General features: G+C 40.1%; 2 protein-coding genes across 2 annotated transcripts in view; one reads left to right on the plus strand and one right to left on the minus strand.

Moving 5' to 3' along the window:
• Hnrnpu (heterogeneous nuclear ribonucleoprotein U (scaffold attachment factor A)) overlaps positions 1–9,389 on the plus strand; it is a 10,808-nt gene extending 1,419 nt beyond the window's left edge. Inside the window, 14 exon segments of the mRNA XM_013017413.1 lie at positions 53–232; positions 234–352; positions 440–513; positions 2,291–2,430; positions 3,379–3,478; positions 3,847–3,959; positions 4,540–4,803; positions 5,036–5,155; positions 6,360–6,488; positions 6,594–6,762; positions 6,843–7,097; positions 7,285–7,469; positions 7,793–7,864; positions 8,277–9,389. Of these exon segments, the coding sequence (XP_012872867.1) occupies positions 53–232; positions 234–352; positions 440–513; positions 2,291–2,430; positions 3,379–3,478; positions 3,847–3,959; positions 4,540–4,803; positions 5,036–5,155; positions 6,360–6,488; positions 6,594–6,762; positions 6,843–7,097; positions 7,285–7,469; positions 7,793–7,864; positions 8,277–8,330 (1,974 nt within the window). The 3' untranslated portion in view covers positions 8,331–9,389.
• A 6,980-nt stretch (positions 9,390–16,369) lies between these two features.
• LOC105986392 (cytochrome c oxidase protein 20 homolog) overlaps positions 16,370–18,958 on the minus strand; it is a 6,456-nt gene continuing 3,867 nt past the window's right edge. The window contains exons 3-5 of the mRNA XM_013017286.1: positions 17,545–17,659; positions 17,372–17,435; positions 16,370–16,666 (exon numbers count right to left, since the gene is read on the minus strand). Of these exons, the coding sequence (XP_012872740.1) occupies positions 16,516–16,666; positions 17,372–17,435; positions 17,545–17,659 (330 nt within the window). The 3' untranslated portion in view covers positions 16,370–16,515. The remainder of the gene's footprint in view (positions 16,667–17,371; positions 17,436–17,544; positions 17,660–18,958) is intronic.

Here is an 18,958-nt window from a genome sequence, read left to right on the forward strand (position 1 = left end):
GCTTTCTCTGGGCTCCGCGGGGCGGCGGCGGCGGCGGCGGCGCCGCGATTAGCCGCGACCCGAGACTGCGTCACCGCCTCCGGCCGCGTTCCGAGCGGGTGGTTTGCGTTCTCGTCCCGGCCGTCGGGTGATCGGCACAACCGGGTGGAAAAATACAGCCCTTGGGGCGTCGGTCTCCACGCGGAAGCGGCGTTCTCGTCTCGGTGGCTGGGTCTCTTCAAGGGGCGCTGTGTGTTGTAGGAGACGGCAAAACAGAGCAGAAAGGCGGAGATAAAAAGAGAGGTGTTAAGAGACCCCGAGAAGATCATGGCCGAGGATACTTTGAGTACATTGAAGAGAACAAGTACAGCAGGTAGAGGATGCTCCTCTAGTTACGCTTTGCTCCCATGTTCCCTGCGTTGGTGGGAGCGGCTGGATCAGGAGAAATTGTGTCTTTCAGAGCCAAGTCTCCTCAGCCACCTGTGGAAGAAGAAGATGAACACTTCGATGACACAGTGGTTTGTCTTGATACTTGTAAGTGAATTTGACTCCTTTCTCTTCCCCCAGTTGACAAAATCAGTACTTTGGTTCCAAAATTCTTAGCACAGGTTAATGTGTGTGGAGTGCGTTTTATGAGCAGTAGGAACCTAGTGGTCTGTGTTCATCCAGAGGTAATATTTAGGACACCTAACGTTCCATTGAAAGATTTCCAGGCTCTAACACTTTGGTAATGTTTTCAAGATTTGGAAGTTGTTAATTTGGGGACTGTGCAATTGACCTTATTTTTGACAAGCTAACGGCAACTGGTAAAAACTAATGCTATTGTCCTTACTGTAAGGTTATATTGACTTAGAGGTGTGTGTGTGTGGAATTTAAGTGAGCTATCTGGGCTAAGTATTAATGACTTCCCATTAGCACACAAGTATATTCCCTATCCTAAGAGACTGTAATATTACATTTCCAATAACTGCTCTTTTGTTCTCAATTCCAGTTCAGTAGCTGCTGCTTTAACCTAAGTTGATTTCTTCCAAAGACCTGGGGCAGCAGCAGTGGGCCATCACTGGGCCACTAGCTTCCTTCACCAGCGAATGGTATCATTGGCAGCGCAGTAAATACTGCTACTTACCCAGTTGGGTTGCAATTGAATATAAGGAAGTATTGCAAACCTCTAAATGGGCTTTAGCTTTCTCATCAGACCTATGTATTTTTCATCAAAAATTATGTGGACTTAGTATTTGACTAGAATATACAATTGCCAGTGGTGAACAGATGAAAAGATAGGAATTCTTGAAAAGTAATAGGCACTTTTATCTACTTGTTAGATGTAAATGTTGAAGCTTAGCTTCTCCTGTTTTCCTGTATAAAGTTGTTAATTCAGACTTGTAAGTGTAAAGCTTTCTTACAGTTAGTTGGTTGCTAAATCTTAAAAGAATAGAGGAGTAATTGGTTTCTAGTTTCAAGTTCAGTTGCTTGCATATACAGTAATACAATAGGATGTAAGGGTAACTCTGCCTACTGTTCAGTGGATTTGGAATGGAGCAACGGGGAATTTGTTAAATTCTGTCAATGGACAGGAATTCTAGATTAACCCAATCAGTGAAAATTAAAGCCAGCTTCCTAACTTGGTTAGCTGTCAAGTTAGGCCTCTTGAGATACATGTTAAAATGCATATTAATGAACCTAGGTTAGCTAGGGTATAGATGGTTTGGATAATTTAGGAAGTGGTTAATCCCAATTGTAGTAACTGACAGGCTTGGAAAAGGGGGATCTAAAATGCTATAATATTCACAGCTTTAGGTGACTGGGTCCATAGACTTACGTCTCAGTAAACAGTTGAGGGCCTAGAATGTAGAACCCCTCTGGTGTTAATTAAGTAACAAAAGTACAGCATCAACAGTTCAGACTCCTGTTTTAAAGTACAGTGGTCATGGCTTCCCTTCAGTTTTATTATGGCACTGGTAAATTCTACCTGGTTCTGGTATGCTCCACTTTGATATCCTGCTATCTACTGCTTGCCTCTAAATCAAGGTAAAGAGCAGAGCAGGTATGTATGAATGTCACCTTTGTTGGTTACTTTTCACATTGCTGATTTTAACACGTTAAGCCTTGCTACTTTAATAGGCAATTAACTCGGTACATAATTGATAGTGTGATTTCTTGGTGGGAGTGGGGCTTAACTTGAATTGGGACAGCATGATACATGTATGTATAAAGTTTCCTGTGCAGCTAAAATGCACTAAACTTGTTTGTATGGCAGAAATGTTTACATTGGGTGTCAAATGAATAATAACGTTATTTGATGTAATTACAGATAATTGTGACCTACATTTTAAAATTTCAAGAGATCGCCTTAGTGCTTCTTCCCTTACTATGGAAAGTTTTGCTTTTCTTTGGGCTGGAGGAAGGGCATCTTATGGTGTGTCAAAAGGAAAAGTATGCTTTGAGATGAAGGTAATTAATTGCCTTTTTTGGTTTTTCAAAATCAAATTCATTTCCTCTCCAGGTCAAAGGCACTTACTGTGAGTTTCAAGAGGGTTTTTTTGTTTGGTTGGTTTTTTGTTTTTGGCCATTCCTGGGGCTTTGACTTTGGGCCTGGGTACTGTCCCTGAGCTGCTTTTGGTGAAGGCTAGCATTCTACCACTTGAGTCACAGCACCACTTCTGGCCTTTCCTATGTACGTGGTACTGAGGAATCAAACCCAGGGCTTCATGCATGCAAAGCAAGCCCTCTACCACTAAGCCACATTCCCAGCTCAAGAGGGTTTTTTTTTGTTCTTTTTTTTTTTTGGGTCCGGTCGTGGGGCCTGAACTCTGGGCCTAGGCGCTGTCCCTCAGCTCTTCAGCTCAAGGCTAGCACTCTACCACTTGAGCCACAGCGCCACTTCCAGCTTTTTTCTTTTTGCTTATGTAGTGCTGAGGAATCGAACCCAGGGCTTCGAGCATGCAAGGCAAGCGCTCTACCACTGAGCCAACTTCCCAGCCCATCAATAGGGGTTTTTTAATGCCTGTTTCAGTCAAATAAATTTGTAATACCCCAATATACCATGTCAGTATGGCATATATATGTAACGTGTTTTCTATTTAGGATGTGTGTTCTACTAGACACTAGAGAGGGTCACCAGAGAGTTCTATACTACTAGTATTGCTGGAAAGAAAAGTTACGGTTCAGTTGGCTTGAATTGAGAACTATTCTAAGTCTGAATTAGCCAGAATTTTAAAAATCTTGTGTTCAACATCAAGTCTAAGCTGTTCACAAGTGACAGGAGCAAAGGGTTAAGAAAGGCCTGGTAGAGGTAGATGTCTTTGCATTAATAGCTAGAGAAGAATTACCCTGTGACCCAAATGAAATAAAGCAGAGTTCAAGTATTTGGAGTTAATTGTGTAATAATTTGACTTTCAGGTTACAGAGAAGATCCCAGTAAGGCATTTATACACAAAAGACATTGACATACATGAAGTGCGCATTGGCTGGTCACTAACCACAAGTGGAATGTTGCTGGGTAAAGTTTTGAGTACTGTGGGCTCACAAATGTTTTAGGGGCTGATTTCAGTATTTTGACTAGGTATTCTGAAATGAGTTAGAGTTTTACAAATGAATAGTATTAGCATGTAACAGGCATGCACTGAAATTAGTTTTTTTATCCTTGAGTTGACAGGGTTAAAACAATTATCCAAGAGAAAAAGTCTTATGCAAGGCATGAAATGTGTCAATTAGTAATATAAGTCCCACTTACCTCATTAATTCTACATTTGGCAGAGGTAGATGAGTTAAAGATTATTAGCTTATTCTCATTGGCACATGCTGCATCTTAAATAGGAAAATAATAGGTATTTGCTTAAAACTGGCCTCATGAAAATTTTTCCTTAGGTGAAGAAGAGTTTTCTTACGGGTACTCTCTAAAGGGAATAAAGACATGCAACTGTGAGACAGAAGATTATGGAGAGAAGTTTGATGAAAATGATGTCATTACATGTTTTGCTGTGAGTTAACATTCTCTAAATGACAAGTCCTTTACATTCAGGAGTTTTCAGAAAGTTGCATCTCTATTCTCAGTATAAATAATAAAGACTGTTGCACTGAGAAAGTACAGGACATTTTTCTGAGAAGAATTCAGTAAGGCGTTTACTAAACAAGAAATTTGCCTGGGAACTCTAGTTCCTCATAATAAGAATGCCTGCGTATGTATATATATAGAGAGAGAGAGAAAGTGCATGCATGTGCACATGCCAGTCCTGCGCTTGAACTCAGGGCCTGGACACTGTTCTGAGCTTGTTTTGCTCAGGGCTAGCATTCTACCACTTGACAAAGTGCCACTTTGTGGTGCTGAGGGAGTTGAACCCAGGGCTTCATGCCTGCTAGGCAAGCACTCTACCACTGAGCCACATTGCCCAGCCCCCTAAAATATTTCTTGATGTTTTCTTATTACTAGCAGCAGATTTTGAGCATTTAACCTAAGTATGTTTTTCACAAGATGCAATGATTTGTTAATTGGATTTTGAAATATTTTTAGAAAGCTTTATAGGAAGTAAATTGAAGCTGGTAACCTTTTCTATTTGATAGAACTTTGAAAGTGATGAAGTAGAACTCTCTTACGCTAAGAATGGACAAGATCTTGGCATTGCCTTCAAAATCAGTAAGGAAGTTCTAGCTGGACGGCCACTCTTCCCACATGTTCTCTGCCACAACTGTGCAGTTGAATTTAATTTTGGTCAGAAGGAAAAGCCATATTTCCCAATACCTGAAGACTATACTTTCATCCAGAATGTCCCCTTAGAAGATCGAGTTAGAGGACCAAAGGGGCCCGAAGAGAAGAAAGACTGTGAAGTAAGTGTTACTTTCTCTTGTACTTTATGTGGCATTGGAAGTCTGCAAACTTGGATGATTATTAATATTTTGTCTTCACTGTTAGCCTTTCAAGCGGTATTTATGTGAAGTGTTACATGCTTGTTAGAAACACAAATTCTCTCTTAGTATGAGGACTAAGGAAGTTTATTTTCTGGTTCAGCCTAAAAACTGTTCAAAAGAGGTAACCTGAATAACATTTTTTCCACTGTAGGTTGTGATGATGATTGGCTTGCCAGGAGCTGGCAAAACTACTTGGGTTACTAAACATGCATCTGAAAATCCTGGCAAGTACAACATTCTTGGGACAAACACCATTATGGATAAGATGATGGTAAGAGAACTGGTTTCAACATTTAAATGGGAAGGGTCTCCAGATTAGAATGTGATCTTGGTAGCTTTCAGTTTCTTAAGTTTGCTAAAGTTAAGTGATAATTTGAAGTACTAAGCTCTGTATATAAAATAGGAAGTACCAAGCTCTGTGTATAAAGTACACTGCTTCCCAGTGACTAGTCTTAATTTACTATAGATTTTTTTTGTTTTGGGAGACGTGGATGGGTGGGTTGGTGGTGGGGATTGAACTCTGGGCCTTGGCGCTGTCCCTCAGCTCCTTCATCTCAAGGCTAGTGCTCTACCACTTGAACCACAGCGCCCCTTCCAGTTTTCTGGGTACTTTTATTGGAGAAAAGAGACTCACTTTCCTTCCCATCCTAGCTTTGAACTGGGATTCTCAGCCTCCTAAGTAGCTAGGATTGCCGGGCGCCAATGGCTCACTCCTGTAATCCTAGCTACTCAGGAGGCTGAGATCTGAGGATCGCGGTTCAAAGCCAGCCCAGGCAGGAGAGACCGTGAGACTCCTATCTCCAATAAACCACCAGAAAACCGGAAGTGGTGCTGTAGCTCCAGTGGTAGAGGGCTCGCCTTGAGCTGAAGAGCTGAGGGACAGCGCCCAGGCCCAGAATTCAAGCCCCACGACCGACCAAAAAAAAGTAAATAAAAGTAGCTAGGATTATAGGTGTGAACCATTGGACCTGGTACCCGGCTTAGATTTATTTATTTTTAACACTAAATATCCAGTAGCCTGAAATCCTAGCTACTCACAAGCTGAAGTAGGTGGATTGTGTAGTTGTATAGTCCAGGCAGTACTCAATACTTGCATGTCAACAAAAATTAAAACCTGGGCTGGGGAGCTAAGGTTTAAGTGATAGACCACCACCTAATTATGAGACCTTGAGTTCCAAACGGCTCCCCTGCCCCCTTGTCCTGGGCCTTGAACTCTGGGCCTTGGCACTGTCCCTAATCTGCTTTTGCTGCTCAAGGCTAGCACTCTTACTATGTGTGAGGCACAGTACCACTTCCAACTTTTTCTGTGATGAGTTGGACATAATGTCTGACAGACTTTTCCTGCTCAAGCTGAGGAGGAAAAACCGCAATCTCCAGATAGATCTCAACTTCCTGAGTAACTAGATTACAGACATGAGCCACCAGGGGCTAGTGAGTGATGAAGCATAATTTGACTCCAGTACTTTTTAAAACAGGTTGCAGGCTTTAAGAAGCAAATGGCGGATACTGGAAAGCTGAACACACTCTTACAGAGAGCCCCACAGTGTCTTGGAAAGTTTATCGAGATTGCTGCTCGAAAGAAGCGTAATTTCATTCTGGATCAGGTAAGCTCTGAATAGCGTTAAGAGTGAAGAATGTTAAATGTTAAGTAAAATTGTATACTTATAGTGAGATTTCAAACTATACATTTGAATATGATTTTTCCCAAGACAAATGTGTCTGCTGCTGCCCAGAGGAGAAAAATGTGCCTGTTTGCAGGCTTCCAAAGGAAAGCTGTTGTAGTTTGCCCAAAAGATGAAGACTATAAGCAGAGAACACAGAAGAAAGCAGAAGTAGAGGGGAAGGACTTGCCAGAGCATGCAGTCCTCAAAATGAAAGGTAGGAGATGGTTTCTTTGCTGTGTTCTGTGATACCCAGCTCTTTGCAGTGGTTTCTAACTTTGACTTTATTGACTGTAGGAAACTTTACCCTGCCGGAGGTGGCTGAGTGCTTTGATGAAATAACCTATGTTGAACTTCAGAAGGAAGAAGCCCAAAAACTTCTGGAGCAGTATAAAGAGGAAAGCAAAAAAGCACTTCCACCAGAAAAGAAGCAAAACACTGGCTCAAAGAAGAGCAATAAGAATAAGAGTGGCAAGAACCAGTTCAACAGAGGCGGTGGTCATAGAGGACGTGGAGGATTCAATATGCGTGGGGGCAACTTCAGAGGGGGAGGCAAGTTCATTCAAGATTGAATTGAGTAATAGTGGCTAGAATCTGTCCATTTAGCTAACTTACATAGGAACTACGGTCCCCATTCGTAAGATCTTATACCATAGTAACTAGTGAAAAGTCTTAAGTGAGCAATTTAAGTAAGCCTCCCCCCAACTAAAGGATTAACCCAAGTTGTATTTGTTTTTAGCTCCTGGGAATCGTGGTGGTTACAACAGGAGGGGCAATATGCCACAGCGAGGTGGTGGCGGTGGTGGAAGTGGTGGCATTGGCTATCCCTACCCTCGTGGCCCTGTGTTTCCTGGCCGAGGTGGCTACTCAAACAGAGGGAACTACAATAGAGGTGGAATGCCCAACAGAGGAAACTACAACCAGGTAAAGAGATTGAAGATCCATATAAGCCATTGGTACTTGCATAATTTAACCTGGAAGCTTTTCTAACTTAGGCTTGTTGAGGAGACTCGAGGAATAAAGAATATGGTTTTGGTATGCAGTTACAAACATAAAACCCAGTAATGGAAAAGTTTGGTTTTGCAGGTAGCCAAGTCAGATTTCTAGAGAATAAAAATGGAACCCACTCTAGTCTGTCTGGAGTTTCTGTACCCCAGGATTGTTTGCCAAGTAGATGACCCCACCCTTCTAATTCTGCAAACATGCTGATACTATTGAGCACTGAACAACAATTTTTCTTCTTACAGAATTTCAGAGGACGAGGAAACAATCGTGGTTACAAAAATCAATCTCAGGGCTACAACCAGTGGCAGCAGGGTGTAAGTAATTTCTTACGTGATCCTGTAAATTATATTTTCAATTTACCAGAATCAGTTTCAAAAATACCCAGGAATTAAAAAGTTAAGGTGACATTGTGTTGTAGATATAGCTTATAAACAGGTTGGAATTCACAGTAACTTAACTATTTTAATAAAATAATTACTTAATGGTTCTTTTTACTGATAGATTTAATTGTGTAAACTAACCCAAGTCATGATTTTTTTTTTTTTTTGGTAATGTGTATTTTGGTAAATAATGGGATATTAAAAGTAAATTTGGTTTGATAGAAATCAGGTATGACAAGTATAAATTTGTTTCCAGCAGTTACTCTGAATTAGATTGTCATTTCCTAAAAGCAATTTGAGTGGCTTATTGATGTTTTTTCTTTAAAAAAACAATTTTCTCTTACAGCAATTCTGGGGTCAGAAGCCATGGAGTCAGCATTATCACCAAGGATATTATTGAATACCCAAATAAAACGAACTGATACATATTTCTCCAAAACCTTCACAAGAAGTCGACTGTTTTCTTTAGTAGGCTAACTTTTTAAACATTCCACAAGAGGAAGTGCCTGCGGGTTCCTTTTTTAGAAGCTTTGTGGGTTGATTTTTTTTTCTTTTCTTTTTTGTACATTTTTAATTGCAGTTTTAAAGTGAATCGTAAGAGAACCTCAGCATTGTGCACGATAAGAGAATGTGTCAGTATTTCAGGGTTCTACATTTTATCTGTAAAATGTGACTTTTTTTTTATCACAACAAAAGTAAAATGTTGCTTTGTACCTGGTGTCTTTTATTAAGAATTTACTCCCCCCATTTCTCACAGAGAATAACAGTCGGGAGTCATTGTCACAATATAATAGAAATGTTAGCAACCAGATTCATGTAAGGACTAGCAGTCCTCATGAATTTCGTAAGACTCTGTAATGCTCATATTACACTCCATCCTCTCTAGTTTTCTGGGTAATAGTGCAAGGGGGTAAGCTAAATAGTAAATTGTGACAAAAACTGGGAAGGCCTTTTCTATTTAAATAACAATGGAATTGGTATAATTGGGAATGAAGGTGAAAATTGGAACCAAGGTGGAGAAGATGGAGTGTATGTAGAAGGGCTGTTAAACAATGTAAAACTTGGTTGCATTATTTGTGGAGGCTCAAACTTGTGAAGGTTAAATACCATAATTTTTCCATTTGTTCTGCATTTTGATTCTGAAAGAAAGCTGGCTTTGCCCATTTCTTATTAAAAAACTTGTTGTAAATCCAGTTGTCTAATGGGATCTATATGAAGTTAGCTATGTCTGTATGCCCTTCTCCCACAAAATACTGTATAACTAGTGTGCTTGTAGTAGTTAACTCCACCATCTTTGTAAGCTAATGAAATTGTGAGTCACCCATTTATATCTTAATTTCTAATCATGTCAGTTATTGAATGGGTATCTCCTTAGCCTGCTGATTTCTTTTTCCTTCTAAAGAAAGTGGGTGGAGAAATTAATTTAGACGTTTGTTTGCAATAAAAAGAATTCATTTTACTCTCGTTTTGGGATTCTCGCCATCAAGGTTCAAAATCCCTTTATCAACTGCTCCCCAAGAGGAGAGATTCTAAGTGTGTGCTTTCTGGACAGCTTATTCTTTACTCTGTACTTGGAACATTTAGGTTTTAAAAACTTAAATGTACACTGATGATTAATATGAAGTTGAATTCTTCCCTTCCCCTTCCCCCAGACTGCTTTTATTTAACATTTATTGAGGGGAAATAGTACTGGCTGGGAGAAGTTAAAGTTCAATTTACTGTCTTTACAAATTGCTAACGGCTGTCCTGGAGTGATGACTTTATTCATCATACAAGCCAGTCATTGATCTCACTACTACACACCACTGCTAACTTGACTTTAGCTATGCAATAACATTAGATCCCCTAATTGTAACTTTATTGGGTTTGCAAAGAACACTTAAATCTCCTAAAGGACCCTCACTGTGATGTGAGGGATCAGGAGTCAAACTGTAGAACTAAACTTTTAACTACAGCTTAGTAGTTAGTATTTTGATGATATTTTTAACTTGCTTCTGGTAAGTTCAGGTTTACTATATTGCTTACAATATTGTTGTAGTTATAAGTCAGATGTTTAACCAGCTCATTCTCCTAGGGACTTTTTCTACCTGCTGGAGTTGATCAGTCTTAGATGATGGTATAGGAATAAAGACTACCATAAGATACCAACCAGTACAGGGTAGTGTACTGAAGGTGTTTCTTTTTTTTTTTTAGTAGTTAACTACTAGCCACAACTAGCATGTGTTAACTTTTTCAGTATGCATCATTGGGGTTGTATATATACTTAGTGAAAATTCAAACTTGATGCTCATGGGTATTTTAAATGTTTTTATTTGTGCATGTTAAACACTTGGCAATAACTACTTGAAAATTGCAGAAAGGATTTATAGTTGCTGTTGCAACCGTAAATTATATTAGGTAGCATATCAATGTGCAGCCAAAATACAGGGAGCTGGAATAGATAAACGGAGTTCTTTAGAAATTTGAACAATCTTAAGACTAATAGTTTCAATTTTATCAAGGAAAAACAAATCTTAGGGAAGGTACCAAGTAGGCAAAATGGAGAAAAATGAGGTTATTTTAAGAAATGCCAAGATCTGGCAGAATACAATCTTGACATTTTTTTAAATCAGTTCTTACCCTGCCTGCCATGACCCACCTCCACAGCATGCAAAATAAGTAGAGAACTTAGTTCCAAACAAATCCTGGCTAGAGAAAACATAATTCAAGAAGTGCTTTCATGGGAACCTTGGTTCATAAGACATGCTGACTCAATGTGATGAGTGGCTTGGGCGTAGCGCAGTGTTCACTTGGCATGTATAATTCCCTTGGTTAAAGCCCCCAGCACTGACAAGATAATTTTTGTATACAGGTGACCAGGAAAGAAAAGACTGCAAGATAGAAATGAATCAATAGTCCCACAGAGAGTTTCTTTGTTTCTGGGTTATATAAAGTAGCCCTTAAAGGGGCCCTGTAAGAAGGCAGTGGCCTAACTCACAAGTATGAAGGTACCCTGAAGTTGTCATCGATGTGACATTAAATGACGAAGGGAAGCAGTCTGAAAAGCGATGTTCTGTGAAAAGTGGAACCACTATTTTTAAGTGTTTGCACTTGGGGGTTTTATATTGATAGATTGTATTTTGTGAGTTAAAAATTTTTTATAAAGGTGCTCAGTATAGTTTTTTAATTCTAGGACCATGTTTTTACTGTGTTCTATTGCATAGAATATTTTAAGCTTGAAAGGAGTTTATAATTTCCTTCATATATCTTTAAAAAATTTTTAAGTGAGAATGAATTTTGTAGCAGAGAATGAGTAGCTATCCACTCATTCCCTCTAGTAATTTCTAAAGCCATTTTTTTCTAAAAGGCCTATTTTGGATATGAACTTTGAACTCTGAGAGGTAGAGTGGAAAACAGTATAACTTTGAACATGTTTACTATTAAAAGCAAGGGTATGTAATGTTACGATCTGGCACTAGATTGTTATGCCTGTTTGTTGGGACTTACACCTAAGAGTAAATGACAAAGGAAATATTAAGAGTAGTTTTATTAGAAATAGAAGTCCCAGATATCTTCATCCCATTAAAGGAGAGCCTTCTCCTTCAATGGTTATGTTGGGTTTGAGAGGCATCCATTCTACAGCTTATCAAAAGAGGGAAGACAGTGCACTCAGTTAAAGTGCTTTGACAAATAAGCTTTAAAAAAAGTACTTTGTCTACTAATTCATGTTGGAGTTTGTCTTATTACCCTGTATTCCTAACCTTTATACTATGGGATTCTTGCTGTGTGCAAAGGATTGAAGCGGCACATTCCCCCGAGTGCACTGGGGTGGAAGACAATTTTGATAAACATGCTAGCTCATTTTGGGTGTTAGCACTGTGGAGCACATCATCATGCAAAACACCAGGACTTTATGAAAGTGAACTCGAGAGAAATAGATGGAACTTGCTATTATACTTCACATTCTCGCTATTGAATAAAAATAAAAGTGGTAAATTAGTTGCCCCAGAGACGTACTCTTTTGTAAGGTGTAATAGGCTAAAGCATGTGACATGTATTATTGGGGGTTCATTGGTGATTGCAAACCCAGTTTGGTAGGAACTACTGCTAAGTGATAGGTGATACCAGCTTTTAAAGAGTACATTATTAGGATATGGAAATTAGGCATGTCTGGTAACTTAAATGTCAAATTTCCTTAAAGTTAGCAGATGGGTCTGAGAATACAAACTTGGTAGTTTGTTTATATGCCAAGGTTTAGCCAATCCTTAAGTAACAAGGCTTTGCTTTAAAATCATTGAATCTGAGTGTGACAAACTACTTGAAACTGTATAGACTAGGCTAGTCTCTAGAAAGATAATAGACAGGCTTTAGGTTGTTACTCTGACCATGTTTAGCAATGACAAAGTGCTCATGAGTATATTCAGCTAACATTGAGAGTGTTAGGAATTGTGGGTTACAGCCAGGGCTGCATCTGATGCCGAACCTAGTACCTAGTGTTTTGTACTTCTTTGACAGTCACATTCCATGAAAGTAGAAGTGGTCGGTTTTGTCCAATAAACATTGGTACAAATTGATGGCCACCAAGAACAAGTGGGTAGAAACAGACATTTAATCTGTAAATGTGATATGCTCTAAAAGCATTAAACTATACAGACAGAAAGGTAATTAGTTCATTTGGCAACTTGAGTACCTAGTTGAGGGAGATGGGAAAGTTATGGACAGGTAAAATAATAAAGGTTCCAAAGTACTTTTTTTTTTGTAAAAATAAAGCAAAAGAAGTGTGCTGATATAAGTTTCATCTCCTTTTCCTTAGTCTGTCCATGTGAATGTGCTGTGTGGAAGAGTAAAAGAAAGGGCCCATCTAAATGTGTTCCAGAGATTCCAATAGGTATTCCAAATTCATTGCTGCTTGTGTATTTAACATTATGGTAGGTTCTAGGAGCATCTATAAAATTAAGATTGGCAACCAGATGGACAAATCTAACAGGTTTTCTCATTTCTCCCTTGCATACATTAAGTGAAATAATGTATGCTTATTTTTAGGCTTAAGAGTCCTTTACGTGATATTTAAAATGCTATCTACTTGGTAGAATTTAAATACTTAACAGGAGTGCAAAACAGGGAAAATAGGATACCTTTCTGCTTGGGTAATGAGATGTAGTGAGGAAGGAAGCTTAAAGTCATACAGAAGGGGAGTTTGATTATATTAGTACATACAGAGCATTTAATCTATTGTTTGAAATCCTGACTTGATCAGCTAAGCTTAGAGGAAATTTACCACCTACACCAGATCGTCTACCAAGTGAGAATTGGTAGCAGTTCTGATAGCATTGTTGCTTAATGGAGAAGAGCTCCAAACTTGTCTTCCAAAGTGGAAGCAACTCATGGTTTCAAAATGATTTCTGTGAACTTGAGAAACTGGCAAGGAGTGATTCATTGTTCCTAGCTTGTCTTCATGGCGTTGGAAGAGGCATAGTCTGGGATTGTCTAATTAAACTGTATGCAGATTAGTTGGTCATGAAAGGGTATACCATATAATAGGATTATAATGTGCTGGACTTGTTTATTACCACTAGTAGAAGGAGATTCTCATTGACCTGCATTCCTCTAGAGAAGGGAAGAGTATGGTAACTGCAGTAAAGGAATCTCCAGCTAGGTGTGATGGCCTGTCCTGTCAGCCCAGCAACTCAGGGCAGGAAGAACATGATTAGTAGATGTCAGCTTGGCCTTACCTCAGTGATATTTACAGCTCACTTAACGTGCAATTTGCAACTAGTTTAGTGCTCACTGAAACCTTTAACTTACAGTGCTTTCAAAATTATGTTCATAATAAAAATTTTCTTGTCCCAACAGTTAACCTTTCCAGGAAAGAACTGTTTTTAAATGGAACTTCACGTACAGAATGAGCTGTGTGATACCAATATTGGGTGTTATAGATACTGGAATATTGACCCAATTTGATAAATATTGGACTTTAAGATGCTCTAAAACATGAGCAGAAAACCATTACAAGTCTGAATTAAAAAAAATTGTGAACTCATTAAGGTTTGCTTACCCAAAGAATAGTGCCTACTTAACATGACTTTTAAAGGGGTGTTTTGGCCCCTGTAACAGATGTTTATCTAGGAATAGAAGGATTCAAACCTTATTTGATCCCTAGCTCTGTGCTGAAAAGTGCATAAACAGGAATCCTGAATTTATTATATAGACCTCCTCGCATTATATAATCGAAGCAAAGGGAAGCCAGCGATGGAGTTAGAGGTACGTAGACTGAAGAGATGCTTGCAAATCAAATCCTGGTTTTAGCATAGTCATGGTTGTTGCCAGGCTCAGTTTATAAAATCACAAGTCCAGAAAACTAATTGTAAGTCCTCTGAGGCCCTTTTACTGAGAAGGAAAAGGAGTAAAAAAAATGGGAGGGGTAAGGGGAGGGGGTTGCCTAAAGCACTAGAGCGTTTTTGAAGTAGGAATGATAACACCAGCTACACAAAGGGTCTAAACTAATATTACAATTCTGTTTTGATCAGCTAGTTAGCTGGTACCACTGCTCCTATCACCTAGTGTGAACTGTGGAATTACTGGGACAATGAAGGAGGCAGTGCACTGGAGGCCCCTGAATAGGCATGGAAGGTAGGTACTGTAGGGTTACCTTTCCCTTGGTGATGGTTTGATGTGGGAAACTCAGGCTTTGTTAGTGACATTCAGTAATGATCTAACATTAACTGGCCATGTTATTGGTACTATTTTTGGAGATGGCTTGCTCTCATTCCATTCTTTTTGCCTAAAGAGGAAAAGGGAAAGGAAAAAAAAAAGTGCCAGTCCCGGGGCTTGAACTTAGGACCTGGGTGCTGTCTCCCAGCGTTTTCTACTCAAAGCTGGTTCTCTACCACTTGGGCCACATCTGTACTTCCAGCTTTATTTAGTGTTTGGTTGATTGAAGATAGTCTCATGGAGACACACGAATCTCATATAGACTTTTCTTGCTCAGGCTGACTTCAAATTGAGATCCTCCAGCTCAGTCTTCTAAGTAGTTAAGATTACTTGTGTTAATCACCAGCACTCAGCTAAAGGAAAGTGAAAATACTTTAAATCAACCTGTGCCCAGTGTCTGACAGAACTCAATTTCAGATGCAGAGTTGAATGACAGTAGCAATAGATTAAATGGTAGGGAGAATCTACCTCAAGACCGTTCTGTAGCGCCTAGAAATACAATATCTGTAATAACATTCTAAAACCAATGATTTAAACCAAATTGTATTTTGCTTTTTATCTAGGTCTGCAGTTTGCTGGTCACTGTACTATGGTAATGAAGTAATCTTGGTGATGATAAAGGCATTGGAAATTTTATCAACCAAGAGGTAGGTTCTCTTAAAGGCTAAGACCAAGGTAAGCTGTTACTGCAGTGTTGATAGAGCTCAGGGCTTGAGTCAGCTGTCAGATTTTGTTTGATACCTGTGTAGCAAACAGAGCTGAGAGCATAGCTGGCCTTTGTACAGCTTGCTAAATGGCAGATTACCATGTAGGGCCTACTAATACTCTTCCCCATCCATGCAATGCTGCTTCTTGAAGCATGGGTGACTCACATAAACACACATGTATCTGGCGATCCTGGGGCTGTCCCTGAGTTTTTTGCTCAAAGCTAGCATTCTGCCACCTTGAGCCACAGTAGCACTTTATAGCTTCTTGGTGATAACTCTGATAAGACTTTCCTAAGCAGGCTGTCTGAACCATGATCCTCAGATCTCAGCCTCCAGGGTAGCTAGGATTACAGGTGTGAGCCACTTGACACCCAGTTGCAGTTAAGCGCTCATGACCAGTTTGATTGTGTTCTTTGTTAATTGAGGATGGGCAAACCTTTTAACTTCAGTAATCTCTTACCAGTATTTGACATCAATCTAAAAGTAGTGTGAAGACATCTGCCTTACTCCATTGGCTGAGCCTGACCTTCACCCATCAAAACAATAGGACTGGTAACAGCCAAAATCTTGTCCTAGTGTCTTTTCTCCCCCCACAGTGCACTCAACTAGTTCTAACTGGTTTAAAGCCAGCTAGCCAGCAAAGTTCATGAGACTGTCCAATTAACTACCCAAAAAGCTAGAAGTGTACTAGCCTTGAAGCAAAAATCATCTCAGACCATGATTGTAAGTCCCAGGACTAGCACAAAAAGCAGTGATACTGTGCTGATAGTTGGTTATCTCATAAGAAAGGGGATGAGGCGGTGCGGTGCTCATACATTAAAGGGCTTTGCATTGTTAATGTGTAATTCCTGGGTTGTGACATGACTGAAGTAATAGCCTAGTTGCCTATGCGGTCTTAAGCCCTGATTAAAGCCCACCTGGGGGTGGGGTGGCACTTTAAACCTTGCATACTTCCAAAACACAACTTCAGAGCAAGAGTACTGGAAAATGTAAGGTGATAAATCTCCTGATTTTTATTTCTTCAAGTCAGTAACTACTCATACTGCCAGTAACTTCTCTTCTGGCATGACAGGTCCAATATACATATTGCAGGCATATTATACTGTCAGTGGGAGGTGAAAGGCTACGTCAGACGCATGCTCGAGCACCTCCTTGCTGTACATACACTGTTTGAAACCAGCTTTGTGCTCAGGGTTGCTTAGCTGTGCTGTTGCTACTGTTGGCTTGTTTCCTTTCAGGATCCAGGGGGGTGCTTTCATATAAAATCTTGTTCTTAATTCCTTCTCGAGCAATTCTCTCCTGGATCCTTTGCTTTGCATAATTATACCTACAGTGGAACCTTGAAAGAAAAGAAAGGATAGGTCACACATTGGAATCATGTGAGAAAAAGGATGCTTCTGATATGTAAGGTGGCTAAAGGAATTATGGAGATTCAACAGTTATACTCTATAATCACAGGATTTTAAAGTGCTTACAGATGCTGATCCCAACAGTAGTGTGGCGAATGTTCTAATGTGTTATATTTGGGGCAAAATATCGACGAACACTTTTTCTTAATTACACAGTTAAGAAAAAGGTTTTGCTGTTGTAGAAAGAGCCAGAAAGTATGAATGTTTCAGTTTGGCGTATTTTGCTCAAAAATACAGATTTGAGAGTTGTCCATGAGCTGAAGGCATGTTCACCTGGTACACAGCACTTGTGCAGCAAGGCCTTGGAACATCAACTTCACGGTACTGACTCATCAGCATTGAGTGGACATGAAATTCTAACTTCAGTGTGTTGAATAGACAGAAATAACCCATGGGACAAGCAGTTGAGGCCTTAAGTACAGAGACTAAATGTGTTATCTGCTGCTATTACTTTGTTCAAGCATTGAATGCTTGAACAGCTAAATATCAAGCTGTGGTAAAGACATTCTAGCAATATTCTTTGTAAGATAGATTTTCACTATAAAAAATATAGAGTGGAAATCGCTGAAAGAGGTTTTGGTTTTCGATTGAGCTAAACCTATTAAATGTGCTTTGTGAAAAACTTAAAAACATACCAGCATCCCAAAGTGACCAAGATAAATCCTCCTACTCCAACATCACATGATCTTCTAATTCTGCCTGTCAAAAATAAGTAGATAGTCACTATGTGAATACCTGTCTGCACCTATAGTCACTGAAAATTCCAGGAAAATTTTGGAAATTGTTGAATATATTGAAACATACTCACTGGTGAACAAAAAATGTCCAAGCCCAGCCACAACAGATCCTAATGATCCATACAGTATTGAATCCCGAGCACAGGGAATATTCTCAACATCTAAAATTCCTAGGAGCCTGAAGGTCTAGAATAAAACACAGAATTTAGGTTTCACTTCTAGCACTTTTATTTCCCTTGAATTTATAGGATTAAACTACAATGTGCCATTCAGCAACTTTGAAACCGGTTACATGGCCTCTACTCATATGTGCCTTTAAATGGAAAGATCTAAGTTTTTGCTATGATAATACCTACATATTCCATATGTAGGTATATGTAGAAGTGTGAGTTGCTCAGATAGTTTGAGTGATTTTGTTTTGGAAAAGTACGTGGGAAGGTTTGCAAAATAGCATTTGAATAGTGCTACTTCCTCCCTCCCCCCCCTCAGATTCTGTAGGAGCTGACTAGGTTAAGAATGCACATTTCCTGGGTGAGCCTGGTTATTGTGTGTACAGTTAGGTTGCTTGAACTTAGCTCTGCCAGCCAACCCTTTAAGGCCACAAAAAGCGTCAGGGCAAGGATGGTTTTAAATGATTTTCTACTCCACTAGAATGGTGGACTTGGTTTCTCCTGCATGTTTACAGATTGTCATGTAAGAGTTTTATGGCTTGAGGGGCAGGACAAGCCATGAACTCTGGTATTGTGATTGTATGTCTTACTGCACTGTGTTCCATCCCAGCACTCGCTCAAAAGTCAGAGGAGGAGGGTGGGACATGCACGGCCTGGTAGACTATTTGCAGTAACATGGCTTTTAAAAGGAAGCCAGCTGCTAGAGAGCACATTGTAGGGGAAAAGAAACTGAATGAAGGACAATAAAAGACAAGGTCTGGGTGGGAAAATAAGGCACCCACATTTTTATTTGGCCCAGGCATCTCCTGAAGACTGACTTGCTTCATTTATATAAAAAAATAAAAATGAGCTTTTGGATGCTTGCTTTGTCTGTTTCTTTGTCCCTACTCCAAGAGCCATGCCTGCCATATTGACAGGACAGGCAAAGCGGGGAGGGGAAGATGACGGGAGGAATGCCTGCAGTCAAGCCCGCTTTCCCTGGCGGGTCCAGGTCTAGAGGCAGAGCCAGGTGGTGGTACTTAGCAGGTTAGTTTCAAACCATGATCCTAAGATCTCTACCTCCAGAGTAACAGCCAGCACTGCAGGCCTGGGCCACCGGCCTGGTATTGTAATCAAGAGGCCCGCCACCCTGCAAAAATAGGTTGAGAAGCCTGGGTCTAGAACTTTCCAATGTGGACAGGCTCACTCCGGAGGCTGGTGAGCCTGAGTGGGGGTGCAGTCTAGGACACATCCCCGTGAAGCCCGCGCTGCCCTTGTGTCCCGGGGAAGGTGTCTGGCCGGGGCCGGGCTGGGAGCCCCCGCGCCGCCCGCCGGC

Source organism: Dipodomys ordii, unplaced genomic scaffold, assembly GCF_000151885.1.
Source record: "Dipodomys ordii isolate 6190 unplaced genomic scaffold, Dord_2.0 Scaffold35, whole genome shotgun sequence".
In the NCBI taxonomy this organism is placed as follows: domain Eukaryota; kingdom Metazoa; phylum Chordata; class Mammalia; order Rodentia; family Heteromyidae; genus Dipodomys; species Dipodomys ordii.